This window comes from Blennius ocellaris (assembly GCF_963422515.1).
Source record: "Blennius ocellaris genome assembly, chromosome: 8".
NCBI classification, from domain to species: domain Eukaryota; kingdom Metazoa; phylum Chordata; class Actinopteri; order Blenniiformes; family Blenniidae; genus Blennius; species Blennius ocellaris.
In genome coordinates this window covers 11320286-11347925 of record NC_137657.1, presented here as the reverse complement: position 1 = coordinate 11347925, position 27640 = coordinate 11320286, and the positions used below count along the sequence as shown (strand labels likewise).

Here is a 27640-nt window from a genome sequence, read left to right as displayed (position 1 = left end):
GCCTTCAAAGTTTAAAAGTCTAATTGGTCCATGAAGGTCAGAAGTAGAGACACTTCAACGTCCTCATGATGCAGGAGTATGCAAGAAATATTAGTGGAGCCGAATCTGTGTGAGAATCTGTTCTATGTTCATGTGATAAATGATAAGGAGCTCACAGGTCATTGCGTCGAGAGACTTATGTGTCGCTTCCATCATGATTATCGGGGCTCCTGCAGCCTGTTCTTCACGCCAACAAGACCCGGAGGCATAAGGTGTGTGTACGTTTCCACCTGCTGATTGTTTGAAGCACTGCAAGAGGCTGTGCAGCGAAGCGCCGCCCTGACAACAGGAGCTCCGGCTTCTTAACATCATTTACACACTCTAAATATTCTGCCTTTGTTTTTTTCTTCACGTTGTTTCTGCACAAATATAATCCAAATAAAACAAACATGACAAAACAGACTGAGACTGCTACCGGTTTTATTTTAAACTGTCCAAAATTTATATGTAAAAAAAACACACCATATGAAATTTCAATCATTCATTTTTCAGGAAAGCAAAGTGTAGACGCTTTACAAGATATATACATTGAACCTACACATATAGAGTGGGAGAGGGAGATGCACATTACATCTCAGTTCTTGTTTAACGTCTCTTTACTTTCAAGACAAACAAAAAAAACCAAAACAAACGTCTTCGATGCTCGAGTTAGTTCAGTTTGCCTCAGTCTTTTGGACCCTACTGTAACACTTGTCGTGTGTTCATGTATTTGAATGGACCTGATGTATATATTGCATCAATCAGCTAAATCAAGAACAGACACAACTAAGATAACCGGATAATCGGAGATAACCGGAAAGTCTGTTTATATCGTGATGTAAAAGGAAAAAAAAAAAAAACATGCACACACGATATACAGGCAGGACTGTTGAGGCTTTTGCAGCATGACCCGCTTCTGAAGACCCCAAAACTCAAGAAAAAAGTGAGACAATGAAAAACACACACACACACACACAAGCAAAATCAACAAAAATATTGTCCGTGGAGATCGTGACATTGTTTATTTTCAACACAAATGCTGAAAAGCAAAATTTGAGACCGATCTGAGGACTTCAATGAAATACGCTTCAGGAACGGAAACCATGGCAACAATATGTGAAGTAGTAAAGACAGTTGTGGGGTTTACAGTCCATGTTCACATTACAGCTGGACCAGAGCCTTCAGAGTATGTGTGGGACTGAAGGCCTGAAATATCTGACAACAAATGTTAGTCAGCAGACCGTTTATGTCCTCATTCATGTTCTGGTGAACAGCAAAATGTTCTGTACAATTAGATGGGGGGCTGCAAACTGAGTGAGGACTAATTTCCTGGAAGAAATAGTCACGGCAGTTTTAAAAACCAAAATGTCCTGCTGACAGGCACCCGATTGCTTCCTCAACCAAGTAGCCATTCATTGGGAGTATTAATAATAAAAAATAAAAAAAAGCATTACATGCACAAACTCGTAAAATAAATGAAAAAGGATTACAAACACTGTTACGTGACATTAAAAGTTTTTGGTAATGAACAGCTCAGTGAACCTGCTGTTTTACACAAAAGAAAGTAAAAAAAAAAAAAAGTGGGAACCCTTCCAGGAGCAGACTACAACTGCAAAGGTGATAAAACACATCAAGCATATATATATATATATATATATATATATATATATCCACTTTAATAAAAACAAAATTAAACTGCAATCGGGGCCCAATAATAAACTGTACATCGATGGAGTCCAGCTTTGTAGCAGTGTCTGCCATGGTCACACACTGACTTTAGTTTCTTTCCCACGTAGTGTTTATGATATTCTGTACACCCTACAGTTCTTTCTCAGCCGCCCTCAGCCTTTAGGCTTTGCCCTTGACTTATAATGTCTTTTTCCATCACTCCTCCTCTGCAGCTTGAGGAGACACAGCTCTGGCCGCTGGCTTCACTGCGTTTGATGTCCTCCTCTTTTGAAACATCCACCTCTCTTTTTCCAATCTGCCACTGCCATGTGCTTTATACCCATCCACGTTATTACTTATATATTAGAGCGCCCCCGCCGTGCTCGATGCCTCGTCCTGCTTAAACTCAGTTGCTCCTCCGTTTCTACTGTTTCCGTATCCCACGGAGATGCTGGCTTCATTGTTCCCGGATCCCTCCCCGGCTTCAAAGCTCTTCTCCTCCAGCGGTTTGCCGATCCACGCGCCGTAGCCGTGGACATTCAGGGCTTCAAAGAACTGCTGCTTCACGGACTGAAAGGACACGGCCGACATCTTGGCCTGGGCGTAGGAGGGCAGCAAGAGCAGGTCGTTTCGGCCGCACCGCTGGCACAGAGCGCGGAACAGACCGAACAGGCAGGACTTGGACACACGGGACACGGCCAGTTTGTTGCTAGACAGGAGACAGTTGAAGGCCGTTGAGCTTCATATTGATTAAAAATGCAGAAACAGACGTTACAGTTGGGAGAAACATCCTAGTTTGTCAGGCATGCTGGTAGGACACACTTTCTCTCCTGTTCATGCAGTGATTCCCATTTAGCTTACGTCAATGCCCGCTGAGCGCTTCGGGTGATTTAATTGCTGCCGAATGAAGGCTTTCGTAATTCGACAGCTTTTATTCAACAAAAGACGCGTGGTATCCCAGCAAGACTGGTCACGTGACGCCATGAGAATTAACTATCTAAACAACACATGGAAAGCATTTTAACCACATATTGTAAAACGCTGTGACGTCACTGAAAATCTATAGTTCGGCAGAGATAAAGTACAGCTTTTGTCCCATTAAAATTGAGAAATTGCAAAAGGTCTGCATAGCAGCATTAAATTGATATATAGCAGGTATCGCTCTTGCACCACAGTGCAGCCAAAGAGTCATTTGAACCACTTTTGATTCAAACACCAACTGGAAATGATGCACTACTAAATATATTTTCAGGAGATGCATGCATGCTGAGACATACAGCTGGTTTCTTTCATCAAATGACGACAATAGCCATAATCTTGATAAATCGTGTGGTGGAATGGTCACAATGTGGCCTTCCGGTTGTGAGGACAAACAGTTATTGGCCTCACAAATAACAAAGTGGTGCATTCCTGACGCGCGACTAGGCAATACCCTGAGAAACAACATGATAACGTGTTTCAGTGCTTTGTTTTCCATTCAAACGTACCCGTCTTGTTTTCCTTTGGTCCCGTCCAACACCTCCACACAATGCTGGTCTGGGAAGCTCCAGTTGACGCTGGACTCTTTGGTCTTCCCAGTGTGACGTGTGGAGTCGTACACGCTCACTCTGCCCACCTGCAGTCCGGCCGTGTGGTGTGGGGGAGACAGCGAGGAGAGAATGGACACGTTTAGATCCGTGGGGGTGCACTTTGTCCTTCAGTGTCAAACACGAATTCCAAAATAAGCCTTGTAATGCACGTATCAGTGAGGTAATGCAGCCAGTTGATGTGAGTGTTCCAACAATATGAAACGAAACAAAAAAAAACAAGATTTGTGCGGCTGCCAGCTGCTGTAATACTTCTTTTCTTTCCCGGCAGTTGGACAGTGACCTGCATACTCTTCATTAATTGATGAATGAGCCAAATTTAAATAAAAGGAGCGGTGGGTGGGGGGGGGGGGGGGGGGGGGGGGGACACACAACAAAACAGCTGTGTGGGCACAAATAGAAGAGCTGGCAACTAAATTGAAGAATTTAGTGAGAACGACCTCAATATTCCTGATTAATGTCCAAGTGTGACATTGCCAAAAACGTGTTCCATTACCTCGGGGTGGTTCAACTTGAAGGGAGAGGGGAGATTCTGGGTGAATGCGTCGCCGTCTCTGGCCAGCCGGCAGCAAACGGCTCGCGTCAGGTGGCCGTGACTATACAGATAGCCTGAGGGGTGAAGAGACAGAAATCGGAGTAGAGCGAAGGAGAGGTCATTTAGTTTCGGTGGCATCAAGTCGGACACTCATCTGTGCAACTTTCCAGGCAACTGCTGACATTACCAAGTGTGATGGACTTCAGGTAGATTGGATCCAGGAAGTGGGTGAGCAGCGCCCCCTGCAGGCCCATGACGTTCCAGCGCAGGATCTTGTCGCTGCAGCTCATCGTCCGCAGCCTCTCCCCGTGCTGGATGCCGTCCCAGGTGGGCACGATGGCACTCGACTCCACGGGGATGGTCCCCTCGCCGTTCTCCACTTTAGTGCGGAGCTTGCCCTGCTTGCCGTTCTCAAACAGAGGCTGGTGGCCCTCCACTTCGTCTCCCGCCTCGCTGCACGACTTGTCAAAGAGGGCGCCGTCGCCACAAGGCGCCGTGCTGCAGATCAGAGACAAAGGAGAGGCGTGAGGTATTGGATGACGCCCGCGCACAAAGTGACCCGCCGCTTAAAAAAGGCATCAGACGAATGGACAAGAAAGAAAGAGGAGAACTCTGAAGGACGGATAAAAACATGATCGCCCACCTGATGTAGAGGTGAAAGGTGATGTCAGATTTAACCCGCAGCCTGTCGTCCTGTGTCGGCTCGAATATACTGTCATCTCCGCCGTCATGGTGTTTGAGCAGCTCGCTGTACAGAAACCTAAGAGGAGACGAGACAACCACTTATAAATAATGTCCCGTAGGTTGGGTCTGAAGGGAAGGTGGGGCATTTTTAGAAGAGGAAGAAAAAACACGGATGAAGAAGGAAGAGATGAGATTCTACCGAACAAATCCCCTTCTTGAGATGATTTCCGCGTGGCAATCATTGACTGTTTCCCCTTTAAGGCTCAGCTCCTCGCCTTTAACGCAGCGATTTCCTGACAGGAGGGGAAAAAAGGAAAAAAAGGACACTCAATGTCAAAGTACACGACAATACAATGCCCCTCAGTTCTGCAGTGACCTAGTTGTGTTGTGGCTTGATGACAGTGAATGCCTGAGAGCACAGATATCCAGAAAACTTAACATCAAGGAAAACTACAATGACAGCAATTTTTTTTCCCCCGTTTCAACAGAATTCCTTGTTTGATTTTGAACCTGTTTTGTAGGTCATATGCTGAATGAGAAGGACGTACCAGTTCCAAGGCTGACAACAGTTCCAAGACCTTCCCCTCTTCTCATGACTATGGTGGCCAGGATCTTCCGTCCCAGCAGGCTGTGCTGGATACGTGTGGTCAGGGCGTTGAAACGCTGATGACTCAACATTGCGATCTGGTCGTGCAAAGTGCTGCCGCTCACTGGCAGCTGGAAGCCAAAGAAAGAAATGCAAGATGAGACACATTGTAAGAGTGCATCTATAATCAACATCATCTCCTCCTCGTAATTCCATGTGTGCAGAATTTAGCACGAGAAAAAAACTGATGTCACAACATGTCGTTAGAAAACAAATGCTTCATTTCACATTGGCCAGCTTTAGGCAAACATTCTCTCAAAGTGGTGGCGTTGTTAGTTAATCTTTATCCCTTCACACATTCCAAAGTGAATCAGTATTCACTGTGGCTGATTTCTGAACCCTAAAAGGTTGAACTTGCAGACAGATTCCCTACAAGAACATTGTCTAAAACACTTTTAAAGAATAATCACAGATCTTCTCTATATTTAGGTCACTTTCCCCTGTCTCTTTATGTAATCCCAAACAGATTGGCGTTGGGATGAGGACTCCATTGAGATCATATTTATACACTAGATCATAGGTCTGTGGCCTATACAATAAAGAGATGTGTTTCTGTCCTCTACAAATCAAATGCAATGTCTACGGAGCCAAAAACAAACTTATTCAACTTTCAAAATCAGTAATTTTTCTATGCAAGTTAAAAACTGCAAGCTACACTCACTAAGCTTCACTTTTATCACCTCTGATATGACTGGAAGTATGATACTCTCTTCAAAAATAAATCCTGTTAGATTAATACAGTATATACACACATCTGTACAGTACTGTACTTTACAGCATCGTAGCAAAGCAGTTTCTACATGTGAAGCTCTCGCAATTGAATTGCCACGTAAGTGTGTAGCCTACTTCACACTGGCTATGAATCATGTTAAATGATTCAATTACTTATGAACTTGTTTCTGCTATTTTGTCATAGCAGTTGATTTGGGTCTTTTGCTGATTATCTTCCTGGCATTTACTGCAGATTGCTTTCAGCTCAACTTTTCAGCACAGGTAATCAGGAAAAAAGAAAACCTGCTGCTACGCTCTGCAATTTCATTCATCCCATTATGGACGGCCTTAATCCCATTATGAATGAGGAGAAGCTCTTTTGAAGCTGCCAGGCTCTCAACACTGGAGATGAAATATAGGGAACTGTTCTAAATCCCGCACCTCAGCAGGGATAAGCTCCCCAGTGCGGGCTGCCCTTTCGGCTTCCCCGATGAGAACGCGCAGCGCGGCATCTGCGGCTTCGTGCTTCCCCTGCTTCTTGTTGGATGCGCAGACTGGAGGGAACCAGCGTCCGCCCAGCTTGGCTTGATAGGTGAACCTGGAATTAGGCAGAGAAAGGAAAAACAGAAGAGGTTTTGACACAGAAGCTACAGTATGAAGGGATACTACTCCCTCCCTCCTCTCCCCCCATAGCCCTCAGTTACAAAAAGAATATTTAACAAATATCTGCCGTTTGCATCTTTAAGGAGACATTCTGTGCACTCGTGCAGCTGCTCACACATACTTGGGCTCATGTGGTGGCCCAGATTGGCCCACCAGCCGGATCTCAGCAGCAAAGCCCCGGGCTCTGGCGTACTCCAGAAGACCTGACACTGCATTGTTGTTCAAGTGGTTGATGAGGTCCCCAACCCCGGCCTCGTGAGCCGCTCGCAGCTCATCTGCCGTGAGGGGCGGCAAAGAGGCACATGTCCCAGAAGCACCCAGATCTCCATCGCTAGAAGTGCCCAGTGGCAGCTGAGGCTGCAGGAGAGAGAGCGAGAGAGAGAGAGAGATGAGGAGGAGGAGGAGGAGGAAAATAGAGCAATTAACTGTTGCACAAAATGTGATGGAGATAACAACATCTTTCTTTACGCTTTAGAGATCTCAAACTTAATAGGAGTATTTTCTGCGCCTCAGTCAGCACCTTGTTGAGCTGCAGTCTCCCGTCAGCCATTAATTCTTTGACAGCTTCCTCTGCTGCCAGCTGGCGGGCTGCCTTCTTGCTCGGAGCCGAGGCCTCTGCAAACAAGCTCTCTCCAACCTTCACCCTGTACATAAACCTGAACGCAGGACGGGGAAGGTGAACAGAGTGCAAGAGGGAATGGGTAATGGATAATTATATTGGTTTGTGATTGAGCTCACACACTTCACACTTCATTAATCTAGTACTTGTTATTCTTAAATAAATGAGCACATGTGGCAGGATAACAATAACTCCTACCAGTAGTAACAAAAACAGAAAGATACAACTTTTTTCAGAAAGTTAACAGGAAAAAACCCCCCAAAAACCAAGGTTGTAGAACTAATCAAAACTAATCAAAACTGAAAAGAGTAGACAAACAGAGACATGATTGTATCTTTGTCATATGACTACAAGACCGAGGAGAGCATGAGCATAAAATAACTGCTTCCCTGGAGCAGAAATGTCTGAGGAACTGCAAAGAGGATCTCAAAATGACAACCATGGAGCGTGGAGGCCAACGTCTTCTCCTGGAGTTGGTGCAAAGCGCCAGTACCTGGGGTCATGCGGGGGGCCTGCCTGCCCGGTGATGATGAACTCGATGGGCTTCCCACTGCGCTGGCTGTACTCCATCAGGACAGACACCGGATTCTTCCCGCCAGGCAGAGAGCGGGACAGGAGCTGACGAGGTCCCTCCGTCATGCCTTCCACACTAATGGACCCTAACGTGGCCCCTGTGTTTTCAACCGCACCCTGTAAAAAGAAGACGCAAAGTATCATCGACCTGTTAAGTGATAAACTTTGAGCCAAAAACTCATAATAATAATCACCGAATATATGGCTACCTAAACTTTAATCGTGACACTTAACAAGCAACAAGCCTATCAATAACTGTTACCATGTTATGACTAAATAACAGACAGTTAACAGTTGACAGGAAGTGGCAATGTGTACTGCTCATGACCCAAACCCCCGGGCCTTTTATCGCATCAAAGAAAAAGAAGAAATACTCATACAACTCATTGCAGTTTCCCCTCGGGAGAGCTGCAGTCCCGACTGTCCAATCACAGACGAGGTTCACCGAGGTTTATTTTTGCACTGAACAACTCACACTGGGGTCAGCGAGCACCTCGGCCGGTTGGTCCCCGGTGGTTGCGTGTCCTTCGTCCCCGGCGCTCGTCCCGCCCTGCATCTCTCCAACGAGGATACGCAGGGTCGCCGCCGCCGCGTCCTTCTTTGCAACTTTTTTGCTGGAAGCTTCTACGATTGGAAACAGTCTCCCGTTGAGCATCACTTGCATACGAAACCTAACGGAAGAAAAAGAAAAAAAAAGCTGCATGTTGATATACTGTTATACAAATATATAGCTGAGGAAGCAAAGTACATTTCATTCCTACTTTTCATTCCGGAAATGTCATCTTTAAAGATAGGCCGTAGCGACATGTTATAACTCATTCAGGTTTAAAATGCCTCAAAATAAATCAAACGATGCATTACAGAGTAAATGATGCTTGCATTCAACAGCTAAATAATATTTAAAGGAGACACAGCTAAAGACAGTTTCACTCTGATGTAATAATGGAGACGGGCATGTTCATCAATAATTCTGCTTCGTGCCGTGTCTTGGAGCCTGAGATAAGGAAAAAAATTGTAATTGATATGTTTTTCAGCCGTAGATAGAACACCATAATTGTTGAAATAAAATATGTAATTGTGTTTCTCTACATTGCTGATGCAATTTGTTTTTTGGTGAAAGAAAAATAGAAGGCCCATCTTTTTCTCACTAATAAAATGTGTATTTCTCGTTCGTGACATTTTAAAAACATCAAGCCTAAATATCTAAATGGAATTTAGCGTCAAATGTTCATTCCTGACACAGTGTAGCCCCCTTTTCATTAATCTAATCTGCATGATGGTATGAATTCTTTTTTTTAACACAATAAGAGATAGCTTTCGCAATGAAAAGTGAGTTGGTGAATAAAACATCAGAGGAATCGAAATATTGCAAAGCTATTAAGAAACAAAACATGAGAGCGGACTGACCTTGGGTCGTGGGAGGGTCCCGACTGGTCAAGCAGCAGGAACTCACAGTTCTGGCCCAGATACTGGGCGTACTCCATGAGGCCGCTGACGGGGTTCTTCAGCCTCACCTCCTGCAGTTTGGCCCAAAGGTTCTGGGGTGGCGGCGCAGCCACTGACACGGCGACGGTGCCGATGGCGTTCGACTTCTCCACCATGTGCTTATCGGCATCCGTCTCTCTGCGGATGGCGTTGAGGAATTCTGGGATGTCGTCGGTGGCCCACTGCCCTTCGTTGGTCTCTTTGCTTTTGCACGGGGTGACGGAGGGCTGCTACACGGAGGAATAGAGCAGCGTTGCGTTTATAAACAGCCACAGGAAGCCTTTAATTACAATTTTCAACAGAGTAGATTCTAAATGTCCGTAGAGGTTTGAGGTACATCGCTCCCTGCTCTGACTTCCTCATTTTGCATCCCGAGGCTTGGTTTAACCAAGTTCAACGTATGAACTCCCTGAAGCTTTTACCTTCAATAAAGCAAAGTTGGACGCAGATCCTGCAGAGCCATTGTTATAATGAGCTGTGTTATCTTCTCCAACCAGGCGAGATAACAGCTTTACAATGTCAAACTAGTCTGAGCATTTCAAACTCGTTGAATTGGTCTTCATGCACATTGTCATCAACCTCTATCAGGTTATTAATGCGACGTCAAGACTAAGCTCCGTTATCTTTGCGAAGGCTTCACTATGGGCACTAAAAATGTGCGACTTGCACTTGAAACTGCTTTAACAAAATGTCCTCCTACAAACTTTATGTTATTATTAACTTGTGCATGTCTGGAGGTTTTTATGCATCATTTTCCCTCTTTTTCGTTGATGTAAAAAGCACAAAAACTTGCTTCACAATCATTTCAGCATAGACTAACAAAACATTTTTGAAGAATCTACTGAGAACAATGTAAGAAGCACACATTCAAACTTCACTCACCGCTTCGTTATCACTTTGCTTTGGTGTACAATCCTCCAGCACCGGCTCAAGGCCCGGTATCGCTAACGTGGAACCTCCTCCCTCGTTGTTACTACTCGCCTCGTCCTCCATCGGTACTTCCGCTTTGGCGATGCTCTGTGCAGCTTTGAGGCTCCTCTCCATTCGATCTTTGCGGCGAGTGGACAGCTCCCACGTGGGCGGGTTGACTTCTCCATGCTTGGTGATGTCACCTTGCTTCTCGAGAGTGTAGAGAGTGGGATTCACCTGCTTGGTGTTCTTAAGACCCAGATTTTTCGCTATGACAAGTGCGGTTGCCTCCCCTGACTCAAAGAGGTACCGCATAACGAGCTCCTTCTGATCCGGCATCATGTCAACCTTCAGCTCCGGATCGGGGGAGCTTGTTGGGCTGGGATGCTGTTCTTGGCGGCGTTGTTTGTTTGGTGAGGATTGGTACTCTTCAGAGTCGAATGACTCAGCCGAAGTGCTGGAATAAGAAATGGATTCAGTGTCAGAGCCCTCCTCTTCAACCTTTACCCTGGTTTCTGTTTCTGGATCAACCTTGACTTCAGGAGTTCGAGGGCCTTTTGAAGACGAATCTCGAGCTTCTGAGAGATGCTCTTTTTCACCAGTGGTAGGTATTCTGTACAGAGACCACTCAGGAGGGGTCTCTCCTTGTTTAGAAGCCTTTTGTAAGTGCTCTAATGCATAGAGAGCCTTATTGACAATGCTCTTGGGGAGACGCAACTTTTTGGCTAAAATCCTAGCGGGAATCCTCTCATCTGGCTTCAAAGCCACCAAAGCTCTGAGGACCTGCTCTTGGATATCAGGCGTGAGCTTGATGTCAACTTTGTTGGAGCCAGATGAAGACCGTCTGTTAAAAGTTTTTGGTCCTTTACTGGTTCTGTTGTGAAGAGACAACCTCTGAAAGTTGTCAAAGACGGAGTCAGTCTTGGCACCCCATTGTCTGTCGTAGTGCTGGTTAGGATTCGGATGCTGGGGGAAATATCTTCCTCTTGAGGGTTCTGCTGCATGCGGGTATACAAAATTCTGACCTTGTCTATAGTCCCCTCTACCTCTCGGGCTGCTACTGGGGTTTGGATAGCTACTGTAACCTGACTGGGGTTGGTAGCCTGGACAAGCTGGTCTGCCGGGAAAAAAGGGCCCCCCTCTGTGTGGGCCTCCCTGGAAGTGCGGTGCCTCAGAACTCTGCCCTCTTAGGAATGCTGCTTGTTTGTATTGAAAGGAATTGGGTGTGAATGTGACACTGTGGTTCTGGCTATATGAGCTACTGGGGCTGTTGGGGGTGAGGGGAGCAGGGGGCTGTAAGTGTACTCCAGGGTGACCTGAACTGCTGTAGTAATTTGGATGCAAGATCTGATGTGGGCCCGCTCTGGTGAAGTCTGATGCTTGGCCAGGTCTGAGGTAATTCTCCTTGGCCTGCGGGTGGGAAGGTGGCTGCCTATAGTAGTGTTCCTTGTAAGGCCCTCCTCTACCTCTGCTCATAGCGCAGGGGTTGAGCGTTAAGGGGGCTGCTGCAGTTGCCTGTGCAGTTTCTGGATTAGCGTTCGTCGTCAAAGCACAAACAGGGCGTCAGGGCAACAACAGCCGCACACTGAGCACCTGAAACACAATAAAGTCCAAAGTTAGGACAAGTTTCAGCAACAGAAAGAAATGAAAACCATCTCTGTAACCAATGAACACGATTTCAAACCCTCCTGGCATCCCTTCAAGCAGTCACAAGAGCATCCTTGGATAAGACAGCAAATCTATACCAGCGCCAAGGCCAAGTTTTTTAGCATTACTACACTTCAGCTTCCAAAATGCAGCTGAACACAAAGTGAGGAATCAAACGTGCAGCTGCGATGGAAGATGGAGAATAAGCTCCAAAAGGTGACAACAGTGTTGATGTTGCTGTACATATACTCAGATTATAACACAAGAGTAAATCTACAAGGATACTGCAGGGTGACACACTGTAGCTCCCCGTCACAATGAAACGCAATCCCAGGATAAAAGGGTTGTGATTAATAATTCAAACCTTCTTGTGACTATTCCGTATTATTTCTGGCCATACAAATTAATGCGGGGGTCTGGATCTATAGCAGAGGGGGAAAGTGAGACAATGATGCAGACAAAAAGGACAGCGCCAAGGACACAAGAACATCGAAAAACGACAGTGACAGCCGGGACCGTTTCTAGGTGGCACTCCAGACGAGAGTGCGTTCTTTTCTTTTTCTTGCAGAGGTTGAATAATCCCCAACATCTAATAAAAATACACATGAATATATTCAGTGAGGTGAAGCGTTCATTTTAAGCTGCCGAGTGTAAATTTCAAATATCTTTCTATGGTAAAAAAAAAAAAAAACATTGATTCTGCCTCGAGTGTCACTGCTAACAACACTCAATAATGTCTATATCAGTGAGACGGACAACAAGAAGACACCCAATACTGAATCGGGTTTCATCCCGGCTGGCCTGGTCAGCATGGCTGACTGTATGTCGCACAGAGCCCAGCAGGCCTGGACACCACGTTAATAAAACACAGCGTAGCTTCATCACAGTAATAGAGTCCGACAGGGCAGGCAGCCTGAAGACCCGAGTCATCTTCACCCTGACGCAACACTACTTTTGACAACCAAAATAACAACTTGTGATTGTTCCAAGTCTGCAGTCACTCGGCTTTTCTGTCAACTGTTCCCAAACAAAAGCACAGGCAAGAATCAACATCACGTCTTGTGCACTTTGTGGCGTCACGTCCAGAAATAAATGAATATCATTGATACACTTCAGGCTATTCTGATAATTCTTCACCAACACGAACCATCTAATGAGAGTCTATCCTGCACTTTCTTGTCATATTGGGTGAGCTGATGTTTCAGCACTTCAAGGACAATTCTCACTGTTGGTCGTGGGTGTTGGCGAGGGTTAAAGGATTGGTGATCTGTAGTTATGCACTAAGGACAGAGAAACTCACAAGACATGCTCCCTGAACATTTGTGGCCAAAGTTACAAAAACAGCGACGAATTCTACATTTATGGCTAAATGTAAAGCCGAACACGAAAATCTGTGTGGGACACGTTGATGTACTTTGATTAAGGCATTTTATGGCTTCTTCAATCCTAGGAAATTGTTGTTTGAATACAGAGATCTCTCTTCTGTTTATTGTTTTTATTTTACATATAATTGAAATAACTATCCAAGCATCCATCGAGTTGAGTTTACTAAAAAAGAAATACTTTATTATTCCCAAACAGAAATTCTTCACTTAAAATGACTTATTTCCTGACAATATGGGTCTTTTTTATTCCCGCTCACTATGTCTACATAATGATATATTATTCCTTCGATTAAATATGTATAGATATGATTTATTATTGCCAGAGTTAAACAAATGGCCACAACAAATAATTTCAGCCTGAAATTATTAAAGTAATGTGATTCTGATAAGTTGTTTTATTTTGACTACCGGTATGTTAATATTTGATGATTCTTGTCTGTTCAGGTATATTAAAAAACAAAACCATAGCCAACCACATCATGTGTTTTTTTTAACCCTTATAATCAAATAGCCTAGAAGGAAGTTTCATTTCATGTACATTTAAATGTTGTTGTTTTTTAAATACCAAATATTTTTGATTATTTTTTTAAACAGCTTGAAAAAACGCCACTATTTAAAAAATATCAAGATAAATAAGATGACATGTTTAGAGGACGTTTGATTTATGGCCTGATTGAAGTAAGATCCATTAATCTTACATAATCCATCACCTTTACAGATTTATTGGCAAGGCTACAGGGGGGAAAAAACAACAAGAAAAACAGGTCCAAAAACATGAGCTTACAAGTACTACATCGAAAATGAAACTGAGCACATCCTCTTTTGCAGCAACAGCCCGAATAAGGAAGCACAACTCAGATTTGGTCTCACCTACAGCAGTTGATAGCAAAGTCTCAGTCTGGAGAGGAAAAGAGTTAAAAGATGGCTCAGCAGCTCCCCATCGATCAGATCTCTCGAAATAAAGATTGACAACTCCAGGAAAAGAAATATGAGCCCCCCTTTTTTTAGACACGGACTGCAAAACCTGTACACTAAGAATACAAAGAAACAACTGTTAAGGAAAACACTAATCCAATCTGTACGTCTTCCTCTGAAATGCCCCTTCTTTCTGAAAGAAAGCCACACCGAGGTCTCTTATAAAGGCCTGAAATGATGCAAAGCTGTTACAACAGTAAAGTAAAAGGGCACGTCCACCAGACAATTCACGTAAGGGAAGAGAAACCGAGCAACGCGAGTTCGTTTCGTTTTCGTTTCGGAAGAAAGTTTAGGTTTCTGTTGCGAGTCACGTGACCGGCGGGTTAGGCGACCACGTGTTGCACACGCATGCGTTTGGAAAGCGTTTGACAAAGGCACTTCCCGACTATCAGTGTTTATGGTTGATCTTTGTTATGAGGAGTGACCCTGCACTGGAGACAAGGTGTCACGGTGCACAAGGACATCCTCTCCGAGGCAGACGCCACCTGCTCAGATCAGATTCTCACATCAAAAATAAAACAGGGGAGGAAAATGATGGGAGTCCAGTAGTAATGTAATACATTGAGCCAGATGCAAATAGCACACCAGTGCCTGGTAGTTTCCAGTATGAACCTGGTGTTTAGTAACAGGATGGTAACGAAAAATCGACATGAATAACCGAGAGAATCTGGGTTTCTATAAACAATGACGGACGGAACAAGGTTTGATATTCATTTGCGTTTTGACACAAGTTAAACAAGATGACCATGGCTGCCGCTTAGGTTTAATAATAGGGGTGAATTCTTAATAGGGAATCTCAGTTTATTATTATTCAAGTTTACTGCAACAACCTAGAATTGATTTGAAAAGGGAAGGATTTCGGTAAAAACAATACCGACGAGATGCATTGTATAGAAAGTTAATATACTGTTACTTACATTAAATGTAAATAAAGAAACTTCAAAGGTTAAACGGGAGGTCATCATTGTCCATTTAATATCACAAAACACGCTTAAGACGTTTTTTAATTTAACGTTCTGCTAACATTGCAATTATATTATATTTAGACGCAGGGTATTCAAATTAAAGCGTGTCAAATATAACTATCTTGGTAAACAATATATTATAAAAGCTGATCACACATTTTGCTCTCATCTGTTGATCACTGAGCCTCCATTGTTTACCTTCTCCGGAGTTGGACAGGTATTTATTTACTAATTCACATTTAACAAATGCATTCAGTAAACAACAGAAAAGATGGACAGTATTATTGAGATGCAAATAGACAGAGACCGCTTAAAGTAAAAGTAATCCTTCACAGATGGCAGGTTTAATGATTACTTCCGTGGTGAGAAGTTAAGATAAACCGATGCCAGTTTATCGTTTGGAAACGTTTATAGAGTGAAAACCGCAAACTGTTGTCTCTTGACGCAGACTTTTGAAGGAGCACAAGCAGGCCAACGGCAGCACACAGCCTCAAACTGAACCGCTCCCGTGTGTGTTTTATAATCGAAAAGACCCCGGGGAGGAGATCTGTTGAGTCGGGGAGGGACTGGATGAGCAGCCGGCAGCCGGCAGCGGCGGCCAGCGGCTGCAGCCTCCTCCGGCTAACGTTAGCCTGCTAGCTGCTCCCAGGAAGCCCGCCGCGTCCGTATCTCTGAAAGTGGGACGTCTTACTTCACGTGAACGCCACCATGACAGTTCGAGGGCAGTCCGCGGCTTCGTGCATTTACCTGGCCTCGCAGATTTCCCGCGGAGAGCTCCGGTGGCTCGTGGACGTTTAATGCGGCGATAGAAACAATCAAAGAGAGAACACGTCTAATGTCTGCGACGCACACAAACAGGCACCGTCGCGTGTGAGTGACGTAGTGTTCACGGGCAAGGTTCCGATAGGTTTGAGCGGCACACTTATCGTTTACGTATTGACTACTTGAAGGACACATTTTTATTGGACTCCGACAGAAGACAATAACAGAGAACAACATGTGCTCCTTGTGTTTTTTTTCCTTCTGCATTTCTCCACAGTCAGTTTGAATTAGCTCATTTTATGATGTTCTAAACTGGTTATTTATGCGTCAGATCCAATGTTCGAGTCTTTCAAGCTTTAGGAGTAAAATGTTTCCAATAACAATAATATTACTGATGATGATGATGATGATGATGATGATGATGATGATGATGATGATGATGATGATGATGATGATGATGATGATGATGATGATGATACGAACACAGCAATTGTAAAGTTGCTGTGTTCCTGTGTGTCGACACATGGAGCACAGCAACAGAAAGTGTTACTCAGCCTCTCTTGATGTTGGCAAAGCTGGCAATCTATCTGTTTTTGGCAGGGATGCCAAGGTTTTTTTGTTTTGTTTTGTTTTGTTTTGTTTGATGTCGCACTTTCACAGTGGTCAATTTGAATGCATCATTGCTCTGGAGCTTGTTCACTTTAAAGCCTTCACACGTCATTTTGCCATTCTCTGCCTATTTTTCTTAGAGTAAGGTTGAAATCTACCTCAGTCTATGTAAAAGATACAATCACCCAGAATATAAAAACCCCTGATTTTGGCTGCAGTCATCTGGGATAGGCTCCATCTCCCTGTATGTGTATGTATATATATGTATGTATATATGAATGTACATTGGTATGCATATATATTTATCTGTCTATAATATTATCTGATACTTGCGATATTGCACTTCTTGGTAGATGCTAAACTGCATTTTGTTGCATTTGTAATGACAATAAAGTTGAATCTAATCTAATCTAATCTAGGAATATAACAGAGTGGTGTAGAAGGATAGATAGTAGATAGATAGATAGATAGATAGATAGATAGATAGATAGATAGATAGATAGATAGATAGATAGATAGATAGATAGATAGATAGATAGATAGATAGATAGATAGACAGACAGATAGATAGATAGATAGACTGCACAGTCGGCCTCATCTATTAATCTGCTGGTGCCACCTCCAAGCAACTGCAGCCCTAAAGTTTGATAAAGCAGAATCGAAGATGGATGGAATAGAAGCACATATTGCAGTTTACCGTCATGTCCTCTGGATGTCAGCATTACACTGTGAATCCACTAATGTCACTTCTGACCAAAGCAAGGCTCTGAAACGTTGCTCGTTTGTGTGAATAATAGCAGGACATTTATATCGATTTAGAGTGTTTACGTTTATATAAGTTACATTTCTTGGAAAATTTAGATAAAAAAAAAATACTTGGCTGGACTCAAATATGCAAAATATAAAGTGGTTGAGATACGTGCAGCTCCTTTTGAGGTCCATGATCACTAACAAATGTCAATGCATGAGTCCGTAATGGTTGAGGATGAGCTGCAGGCACTGACAGAAAACTGCAGGATCAGAGAATGAAGGCAGTTTGAGCGCAGGTCGGGGTACACCTCTTCTGTCAACACACACATCTCTCTCTCTCTCTCTCTCTCTCTCTCTCTCTCTCTCTCTCTCTCTCTCTCTCTCTCTCTCTCTCTCTCTCTGTGCAAAGCTCCCTCCACCCTCCTCCACTTATTTTCTGCCGCCTTTCTGTCTCAACACGCTTCTGTTTTTATGCATCTCACCCACCCTCATCTTCTTTTCTCTGCTCCTACAGAGGGATGCAGCATGAGGCGAGCTGTGGCTCTCTGGCTGTTGATTCTTGCGACTCTGCTCCGAGGTGAGTGACTTTCTACTGCTGCGTTCAGTCAGACTGCACTCGAACTGGTCTGTGGGTTTTTGTTGTTTTTTGGGTTGTTGTTTTTTTTCTTCCTGTTTCACATGTGCTGCTGTTGCATGTCAGGATGTGTTTTCACTGTGGAGTCCGTTTGTGTGCAGCCACATAGATAGATAGATAGACGTATGTATATATATGTATGTATATATGAATGTACATTGGTATGCATATATATTTATCTGTCTATAATATTATCTGATACTTGCAATATTGCACTTCTTGGTAGATGCTAAACTGCATTTTGTTGCATTTGTAATGACAATAAAGTTGAATCTAATCTAATCTAATCTACGAATATAACAGAGTGGTATAGAAGAGATAGATAGATAGATAGATAGATAGATAGATAGATAGATAGATAGATAGATAGATAGATAGATAGATAGATAGATAGATAGATAGATAGATAGATAGATAGATAGATAGATAGATAGTATAAAGGCTGGATGGACATCAAGTGACTATTAATCTGAATTATGGGCCAACCATCTGTGAGGTCCTGTTGATTTTATTGAAGGTCCAGTTCAGCACTGGACACCTTTGACCATTGTGAGAATCTACCAGATGGTCAAATTGTAATGACACACTTCAATAACAATATATGAGAATCTCAGTCCATGCTGCACCTGCTGCATTGATATTTAGTCCCTAAAATACATTTGGTTCTGTAGTAAAGAGAGAATGCCATTGATATCTGGTAATAATGTGGTTACATTGTTTCATTTAAATTTTTTTGTTAACCCATCCATCCATCCATCCATCCATCCATCCATCCATCCATCCATCCATCCATCCATCCATCCATCCAATCCACAGGGTCATGGGGTGCAGGAGCCCACTATGGGCAAAGGCCCTTGTACAGGTCGGGAGTCCATCACAGCACAAACTCAGAGAAACAGTAAAACAAATCCACGCAGCCTCATATGCCTGTTTCTGGTCTGTGGGTGGAAACCGGAGCGGCTGTGTTCTTACTGTGCGGTGAGATCTCCAACCATTATGCCATTGTGCAGCACTGAACCTCAACACATTTGAACAATTTCTTTTCGTATGTTTTATCCAGTTTAAATGACATTGAAGTTTTAACCCGTGTTGCTGCATCCTTGAGATTTAGATTTTTGTTTAATGAACCTATAAATATTCATGCCGGAATAACTTTTTGCATATGTCATCCCGAATAGAAATAATTGGAATCTTTCAATTGAACTTCATCTGTTTAAAGATGAGCAAACAGAGTGTTGGGGGATACACGTAGTCACTGAAGCTCACGTTACATTAGCTGACATACGTGAATATTTCCTGCTCCTACTGAAGGAGTCATAATGGGAGGTCTGCCTTGCTCTGGCCAAACTGAGGGATCGCCTCGTGAAGAATGAATCAAGGATGATTTGAAGCTCTTGGTGGGGATATAAGGCGAAGGGAGAAAGTTGCCTGTTCTCATCGTTGTGAGTGCTGTGTGTGTCTGTCTGGGGTGTTTCAGTGGTTAATGGCCTCACAATTTCCAGCATGGAATGAACCTGACATCTTTACAGTGGTGGAAAGGCTGCGGCTGTCTCCTGGTGATCAATCACAGACGTAATTGATTAGGAGGAGCAGGGATCCTTCTTCCTGCTTTCCACTTCCTTTTCCTTCCGTCTCCGACATTTTCTTATGTCTTCTCTTGCCCGTTGTCATCGGCAAAACCGTTTGTCTTCATACGAACATAATCTTTTCCCATACAACTACAACTCCACTCCTTCAGCCTGCTTCCATCTGCCACCTTTAAACCTTCTTTTTTCCCCCTTTCTTCCATTTACACACAAACTCCTTTTGAAACTCTATCATTGTAATCACACCATTTTTCCAAAGTGCTTTCAGCTCATCTTTCCTGACACAGCTTTCTTTCTTTGTGCCACTTTTTGCCCCCCCCCCACCCACTTTTCTAGCTCCTTTTCTACCCTTCATTAAACTCTCCTTCATCTCTTCTTCAGTGTCACTGCAGGGTCCTCACCAGCGCTTTCTGCTCAGGGAGCTGCTGAGAGACTACAATCCCATGGAGAGGCCGGTGGCCAATGATTCACAGACTCTCACCGTTCAGTTCTCCTTCACATTGATCCAGGTCATGGATGTGGTATGCATGGCATGCACAAATCCCTCTATTGTACACTTAAAAACATTTATACCCATAAAAACAGTCAATATACATAAAATGCAAATCACAAAAAAATCATGAATAGTATTAAAGTGTCTTTTAAAGTTAGTCTTTATTCTCATACTTGTTATGTTACAAGCACGATAACGTTGTAATGATTGATGGTTTGCTTTGAGGCTGAGCAGATTTGAATTGTAAAAGTAATATTGAAACCAGTCATTGTTATCTTTGCTCGTTAGTTTTATTCTTGATTTGCAGTGTATGGCCTCCAAAAGGAAAGAAAAAACTCCCTCACATGAAAAAGCTTCTACATTGAGACATTTCAACAGAATTATTTAGGTTACTGAAGCTCTTGTTGCGTGACCTGGAGATGTAGTGGTCAGCACTCTGGGTTCACAGACAGAAGGTTTGGATTTACTTCTGGGTTTGGGTCATTCTACACAACGTTTGCAAGTTCCCAGTGGTTGTTTTTCTGGGTACTTGGGTATTATGATAACGTTAGATTATCTCTAAGGAGGAAACAGTTTCAGAAAACTGATTAATAGAGGTTGTTTTATATTTTGACCACACACAGTTTATATCAACAACATTATTTTACTATTAAAATGTGAAAGCTGCAGTAAAAGTGCATCATTTTATGGCTGATTTCATCAAATCCTACAAATCAGTAAATTATTCTTTTTTTTTCTTAATGCCATGCAAGGATGAAAAGAACCAGATCCTCACCACAAATGCCTGGCTGAGTATGGTGAGTATGAGAGATCACATTATAAAGCCATATCATTTAATTCAGTGGGAATTTTGCCTCCTGTACATTGCAGCTTTACTCAATAACACACAGGCGAATAGCAGGATCGGATGCAATTGAGGTTATTGTCCTGAGAGCAGACTGAAAACTGTATAACATCCATGGTGTTATATACAATTGCTTCAAAGGAAGGGTTGGAAAGCACCTCCCTTTTCCATTTTCACCCCGTACTAATTTTAACAGTTTCTGATTATTTGGTAAATTTCAACTCTTCGGTCACGCCCACCTGCTTCTGACTCCAGTGTCTTCGGGGTTTTATGGATGTTCCGTCTTCAGCATAAATTTCTTATCAAACCTCGATCAGCGTGACTGGCAACAACACACTCTCCACTCCAGTTTTTGGCTGGTCTTATAACAGGATGGATCAACAACAACACCTGCTAGATGACGAGTCCATAATGCCTGCAAGAACAACAAACACACTGCGGTGTGAAAAAAAAAAAAAAATCCCCTGATACAAACCATTCGACACCAACCAGCACTATGGGACTAATCAATACATGTTGCAATGAACTCATTCACTATTATGCTGATACGTTTTATTGATTATGAGTAGACTACATCACAATAATAATAAATCAACCTGTACAGCTATAACATGAAGAGGAAATATTTTACATTCTTTTTGCACCAAATTGTCATGAGAAGTAGATGAAACTGGGCCAATTCTCTGTTATTCCCTATTATCATATTCAGCACTGAATAAAGAGTTCTTTGAAAAAGTCCCCGGCAAGAGGGAAAAGGAGAAGTTGGAGACATGCAAGAACAGGATTAAAAAAAAAAAAAATCAGATGTAGCAGATATGGGTTGCACAGTGCTGCAGTTTAGCTTTTTTGTGAGGCGATTGCATGTTTTTCCTGTAGGTGTGAGGTCTCTCTCGGGCTTCTCCAGTCTCCTCCCTCAGTCCAACTGGAGGATTGAGATTGTAAATTGAAGATGGATGGATTGATGTTGCAGACAGAGACCCACCAAATCAAATTAACGCGAGTAAAAGAACATCATGTATCTTTATGTTGGATTTCTTTTCTTTCTTGTGTCTCTCAGCAGTGGTATGACCACTATCTCCAGTGGAACCAGTCCGAATATCCTGGGGTTAAAAATCTCCGTTTTACACCAGAGCAGGTCTGGACACCTGACATATTGCTTTACAACAGGTGAGTGACGAACACAAACACACATAGACACAGCCAGCAATGCTATTTTGTTTTTGAATTATTGTTTTTCTCACTCTTGTTACTCTCCTTTAGCGCTCACGATAAGTTTGATGCCACTTTTAAGACTAATGTACTGGTTAACTCCAGCGGCTTCTGTGAGTATCTACCACCAGGTAAGTTTTACTAACCAGAATCTCTATTGCCTTTTATTTCCACATACATGGTGATTTAGCTATGCTTCCCCCAGTTAATTATTGAATTAGACGACAATTAGACATTTTCCTCTTTCATTATTTATTTTTATTCTGTATAATTTTAATTACCCCCCCTTCCAATAAATATGAGGTTTATTTCGTGCAGTTCTGATATTTCATTTTCTCCAAATGTAGACCCATCACCTCTGTGCTTTCTGCGTTTTTAAGGAATATTTGTCAGCACATGTAATGTGGATGTGAGATGGTTTCCATTTGACATCCAGCGCTGTGAGCTGAAGTTTGGTTCGTGGACATTTGATGGCCTGTTGCTGGACCTCCAGATGAAGGAGGCAGATGTGTCAGGGTACATGACAAATGGAGAGTGGGACCTACTGGGTAGGTTTGTCTCTCAAAACACAGGGTAACAGATTGTGTTGCTTAGTAACAATGCCTACATTACTGCAGCATTGCACCAGAATGTTATAGAGGTCAAGATTGGCTCTGATGCTTTTATGTTTGAAATACAGTATGTGCAGTGATTTACAATAAATGTATTATGATATGGTACATGTAGGCACAATGCAACTGGAAAATAAGTTTAGTGATTCAGGAAGAAACTGAAGTCTATTCATTCTTTCTACAGTCTCTTTCATGTCGATTCAATACCACTTTTTATTGATTTTGGTGCTATGCCTGACCTCCCCAATGCTTCTCATTTCACAGCAATTTTGTTTATTTAATTTGGTGGTTGTTAGAATGTATGCTGCAAATTGAGTCCTGGGTTCTCGATGTGTTTTTTATTTTTATTTTCTTCTCCTTATTCATGCTTTTTCTGACCTGAAGTGCTCAATACTTGCACCTCAAAATACTTCGTCCAGCTCAGGGTTGTCACGTGCCATGGCTGATAAAACCGGACAATGGGCGACGGCGGGTTGGGAGTCACATTCACACACACAGGCAATTTAAAGTCACCAAATAACCTCAAGTGCTTCTTTTTGGACTCTGGGAGCAAACCACCAGAACTCACTGACATACAGGGAGGAGATGCAAACTCCACACAGAAAAACAATCAATCCTGACATAAACTTGAACTGCTAAAATTGTTGCTATGAGGCAAGAGTTTTATCTACTTTATCTACTTCGCCACTAAAGAAATCAAGCTGTAAAACTGAGAAGTGTGACATGCAAAAGTTTATTTTGATAACCAAGGTATGAATACTTTTTTCCACGCCACATCTTTTCAGTTTTTATTTGTAAAAAAAAAAAAAAAAAAAATTGAAACCCATGTCCTTCCACTTCCACAGTTATGCAGCACTTTGTGTTGCTCTAAATCCCATTGAACTACATTTATATTTTGAGTTGTGAAATGATAAAATGTGGAAACGTTCAAGGGGTATGAATGCTTTTGCAGTATGAATAGTACGGTGAAAAATCATTTTCTCTCGGGGACAATAGAAGTCTCAGTCAGAGTCCCATATATTTTGCTGCATGTGCTCTGTCTTCTTTTTTATTAGAGGTTCCTGGAGGTCGTCATGAGATATTCTATGACTGCTGTGCAGAGCCGTACCTGGATGTCACATTTGTGGTGACATTACGCAGAAGAACCCTTTTCTACGCCCTCAACCTCCTCATCCCCTGCGTGCTCCTCTCCTCCATGACCCTCCTGGTCTTCCTACTCCCTGCCAACTCGGGGGAGAAAATCAGCCTTGGTGAGGAATAATAACAGGATAGAAAGAAGAACAGGGGTGAAGGATGGTGTAGCAATGAGACAAGGGAAAAAAAAAAAAAAGAAAACAAGAGGTGCATCTCTGTGGGACCTAAAATATGCAATTTTAACAGCAGAGTCGCCTACTCATTTACTTATTCGCCTTCAGTGGTTCTCTAACATCTTTTCTTCATTAACTTTGCTGGAAAACTTTCCGCCGGCACTCTCGTAGTGTCAGGAGTGCCGAGACAAAAACACAAAAAGGCAAGAGGAAAGATGAGAAAAAGTAAATTGAATAGGTTTTCCTCGGAGTGTCAAAAAGACAGACGATGGTTGGCGAGAAGTCAAGTGCAGCATACCAAATATCCAGCGCTCCTCAGTGTACCCATGTACTTTCTTCCCTTTGAGATTATTATTTATTATTCTATGGAACATACTTATCCCGGGTGTCTTGTGTCTGCCTTCAGGCATCACGGTGCTGCTCTCTCTGACTGTCTTCATGCTCATGGTTGCAGAGATTATGCCCGCCACTTCAGATTCGGTGCCTCTGATCGGTCAGTTGTTGTTTTTCTTCGATGTACGTGCGTGCATTCTTGTATGAGGGTGCTTCGTGGCTTTTTCCATTGCTCGCATTGTTCACAAAAAGGAGATACTCAGTACAGTCTCACGTGTGTCTCAGGTCAATACTTTGCCAGCACCATGGTGATCGTTGGGATGTCCGTGGTTGCAACAGTCATCGTCCTTCAGTTTCATCACCACAACCCCAATGATGGACACATGCCACGCTGGGTGAGTCACAGTGATAATGCTTCTGTACTGCTTTTATCTCATATATGGTGGGATGGAAAGGTGGACCCAATCCATCCACCATGAGAGAAAACCCTTACACACAAGGGGAACATGCAGACTTAAACAGGGTCGTGTCGACTCAACAGTAACTTAGAAAACACTACTCATTAATAATTGTCTGTGCTTGTAACAGCATGGGGTGATGTGTTTATATTGTGTTTACTTCTGACTTCATCCCTTGAGATTTAATGATTTGTGTTGATGACTCTCAGGTGAACTTGGTTCTGCTGCAGTGGGTTCCTTGGTTTCTGCGGATGAAGCGCCCGGGCGAAGGAGCAGAGCCTACTCTTTCAAACAATCAGGCGGACTCTCAGAGTAAGACCCTGTCCTCTCCTACTACCACCGCCACGACCACCACCATTCCCACCCCACTGCCCTCCATCCTCCCGCAGAGCCTCAACTCCCTGCAGGCCAGCCTGGTACAGCTCAATCACCCTCTCTCCCACCCGCTGCCTTACCGGCCCAACTCCCACGCTGTGATCCTCCCGACCCAAAGCCACAGAGATCCAAGCCTGAGTCCACTTCCCCAGCCAAATGGCCATCTGCCTTACATGGCCTTCCATACCTTCCAGACCACTGCAGAACTGGAGCCAGTCCAGATGAGCAGAACCACCAGTCAAGGGAGGAGTAACAGTGAACTGGGTGGAGGAGAAGTCGAGAGAGCAGCAGCAGCAGCAGGTGGAGCACCAGTTGGAGATACACCAGTGCACCACTATCTTCCACCTTCCAAGTTTAGGAGCTCCTCACCGGAACCTCCAGTCGGTTCAGATCCAGAATCCTCAACCACAACAGCTGGACCGTGTGTCTTAGAGGTGGGAGCGGGAAGATCGATGGCCACGCTCACGTCGCACAGCGGAATGATTCGATCCGTAGCAGTGGACAACCAGCTGCAGGCCCTTCTGGTGGAGGTGCAGTTCTTGGTTGAACGTGTTCGCGAGCAGGACCGGCAGCTGAGTTTGGCAGAGCAGTGGCAGTTTGCTGCGGCTGTCATCGACCGCCTCTGCCTGGTTGGATTCAGCGTTTTCAACATCATCTGTACCATTGCTATCCTCATGGCTGCGCCCAACTTTGGAGAAGCACTGTCAAAAGATTTCCTCTGAGAGATCTGAGAGCGCGGAAGGCATTAAAGGGACAAATGAGAAGCTGTTGGAAGCACAAATGTTGTCAGTGACTCTGGAATATAACAATAGCAAACATTTCCTTTGTGGCCTGAACTGAATGGTGGATAATTGAGTGAACTTTAGAACGTCGGCAGCATTCAGACTCATTTATTTCCACATAAAGCATACATGATCAAACTCCCGATTGTACATTTACAATGGTTTGTTTCTCTATTTAATGGTGAAACACACCATTATGGCTTTGTTTCACTATTTAATTAGGGCTTTGAAGTCACACTAAGTTCATTGGGTTGCAATGTAGAGTTATGTCTTCAGCTGACATTGTGTCACATATTCATTCTGCTACTTCTTTGAGTGACTCAGTGCATCATTTTGTGGTTAAGTTAAATTGCAAGACTAACCATGCTGCATTAAGTTATAAAAATCTACTGTCTTTGGTAGGTATACAGCTCATCACAACATTGTCTTTGAGAAAACACCAAAAATAACTGTTATGCCTCTGTCTGCTTATCATTTAAAATTGCATTCATTTAGATTGAATTGAAGAAAAGTTACATATAGTACCTTTAGGTGCATTTCTAAATAAGAATTCCAAACCCTGACCACTAAATTTGTAAAAGGATTATTACTCCTGCTGAGTCACACCACAAGCAGATGCTAATTTAAAAGCAGTAATGTGCTGCATGTGAAAAGATTGAACTTTACTACTCAGTACTTTTAAAGAGCTCACAAGTTCAGGGTTTCGCTGATTATCAGATAAAACTTTCCACTTTCCCAGTTTTTTTTCTCTCTCTCTCTCTGTACTGCAGGAGTTTCAGTTAATTCTGTTTAATTTAGTTTATTTATTTGTAATTATTATTTAACAGGATAACCAATATTTATTTTGGTTCTTGTTTTGGAGCATAATATTCTTGTCAGGAAATCAGGCATTTCTTCTCATGGTTAATGGCAGCAGGTATTAATTTCAGTTAACTAGTTCATGGGCAGCCAATGCAGTGGCCGTGGTCACCTAGTGGGAACTGACCCTGTTTAAAAAAAAATTGTGGTTAGTAAAAAGTACATGATTTGAAACGCATTATGTAGGAAATTTGAAACTCATTGTAATAGTTGGTACCCTTGAAGTAAGTCTCAGTTTCAAGGTGGATGAGGAGCCCCGCTACAGTGCTTGATGAATAGCAGAGAACACAGTAATATATGATTTATGGTGCAGATATCACAGCTTCCCAAAGGCTTTTTCATCATGCAAACAGTTCCACTCATCCAATCATTTCTGCACATGTATTCATATCCAGGAAATTACAATCCAAACGACTGTGGCTGAATGTAAACGTGACATATTCTTCACAAGAGTGTTGGGCATTCAAATCCCAATTGGCCGTGACAGTGTGAGCTGTAAATATTGTGAAATAAATGGTCTCCTCTTTTGTATTCTGAACACATGCTTGAACATTTCCTGACTGGTCCCTCCCTCACTAAAGTTTGACAAAGGACAGAGGCAGAGGACAGGGGGGGTAGATGGAGCAGAAAAAGAGCTAGAGAGGAAGAGGAAGGATGGAAGTAATGAACCACAGCAATGAAGAGGGCCGAATTAACACAATAGAGTGGAAGGACATGAACCCCCACCCCCCCCCCCCCCCCCCCTCCCGAAAAAACCCAAAACAAAACGAAAAAAACAAAATGTGAGGGATAGAAGACTGAAGAGCAGCAATGAAGTGATGTGCATGGTTTGAGAGAAAGAGTAGATGGAGCAGAATTTGTGCTGAGAAAGCACATCGGGACCAATAAAGTTTTTAACTGATTGCTCATTAATGAGAGAGGGAGAGGAAACGGGGAGAAGAGGAGGAGTGCGTCCCCTTC

General features: G+C 43.1%; 2 protein-coding genes across 2 annotated transcripts; one reads left to right on the top strand and one right to left on the bottom strand.

Moving 5' to 3' along the window:
- Nucleotides 1-442: 442 nt before the first annotated feature.
- adar (adenosine deaminase RNA specific) lies at nucleotides 443-10510 on the bottom strand. Its single transcript, XM_080500959.1, has 14 exons — nucleotides 10071-10510; nucleotides 9111-9418; nucleotides 8179-8374; nucleotides 7624-7820; nucleotides 7032-7167; nucleotides 6633-6868; nucleotides 6290-6446; nucleotides 5040-5208; nucleotides 4691-4784; nucleotides 4451-4567; nucleotides 3995-4305; nucleotides 3769-3881; nucleotides 3174-3301; nucleotides 443-2395 (listed from the first exon to the last, which is right to left on the bottom strand). The coding sequence occupies exons 1-14, from the start codon at nucleotides 10437-10439 to the stop codon at nucleotides 2050-2052; spliced, it is 2877 nt and encodes a 958-aa protein (XP_080357085.1). The 5' UTR covers nucleotides 10440-10510; the 3' UTR covers nucleotides 443-2049.
- Nucleotides 10511-18552: 8042 nt separating this feature from the next.
- On the top strand, nucleotides 18553-27205 carry LOC308133542 (neuronal acetylcholine receptor subunit alpha-7-like). The gene is made up of 10 exons (XM_080500962.1): nucleotides 18553-18802; nucleotides 19792-19931; nucleotides 20656-20700; nucleotides 21805-21914; nucleotides 22008-22087; nucleotides 22337-22504; nucleotides 23623-23817; nucleotides 24281-24367; nucleotides 24493-24602; nucleotides 24875-27205. The coding sequence occupies exons 1-10, from the start codon at nucleotides 18748-18750 to the stop codon at nucleotides 25760-25762; spliced, it is 1878 nt and encodes a 625-aa protein (XP_080357088.1). The 5' UTR covers nucleotides 18553-18747; the 3' UTR covers nucleotides 25763-27205.
- The last annotated feature ends 435 nt before the right edge of the window (nucleotides 27206-27640 follow it).

What these genes read in the sequence shown, in the direction of transcription:
- adar (XM_080500959.1), bottom strand. Translation starts at nt 10,439, where the DNA reads ATGATGCCGGATCAGAAGGAGCTCGTTATGCGGTACCTCTTTGAGTCA. An exon ending in CCTGAAGTCCATCACACTTG is followed by an intron (nt 3,882 to 3,994) that starts GTAATGTCAGCA and finishes TTCACCCCTCAG; the next exon opens with GCTATCTGTATAGTCACGGC. An exon ending in TCAAGTTGAACCACCCCGAG is followed by an intron (nt 3,302 to 3,768) that starts GTAATGGAACAC and finishes GCCGGACTGCAG; the next exon opens with GTGGGCAGAGTGAGCGTGTA.
- LOC308133542 (XM_080500962.1), top strand. Translation starts at nt 18,748, where the DNA reads ATGCCTGTTTCTGGTCTGTGGGTGGAAACCGGAGCGGCTGTGTTCTTA. An exon ending in TGATCCAGGTCATGGATGTG is followed by an intron (nt 19,932 to 20,655) that starts GTATGCATGGCA and finishes ATGCCATGCAAG; the next exon opens with GATGAAAAGAACCAGATCCT. An exon ending in ATGGACACATGCCACGCTGG is followed by an intron (nt 24,603 to 24,874) that starts GTGAGTCACAGT and finishes GATGACTCTCAG; the next exon opens with GTGAACTTGGTTCTGCTGCA.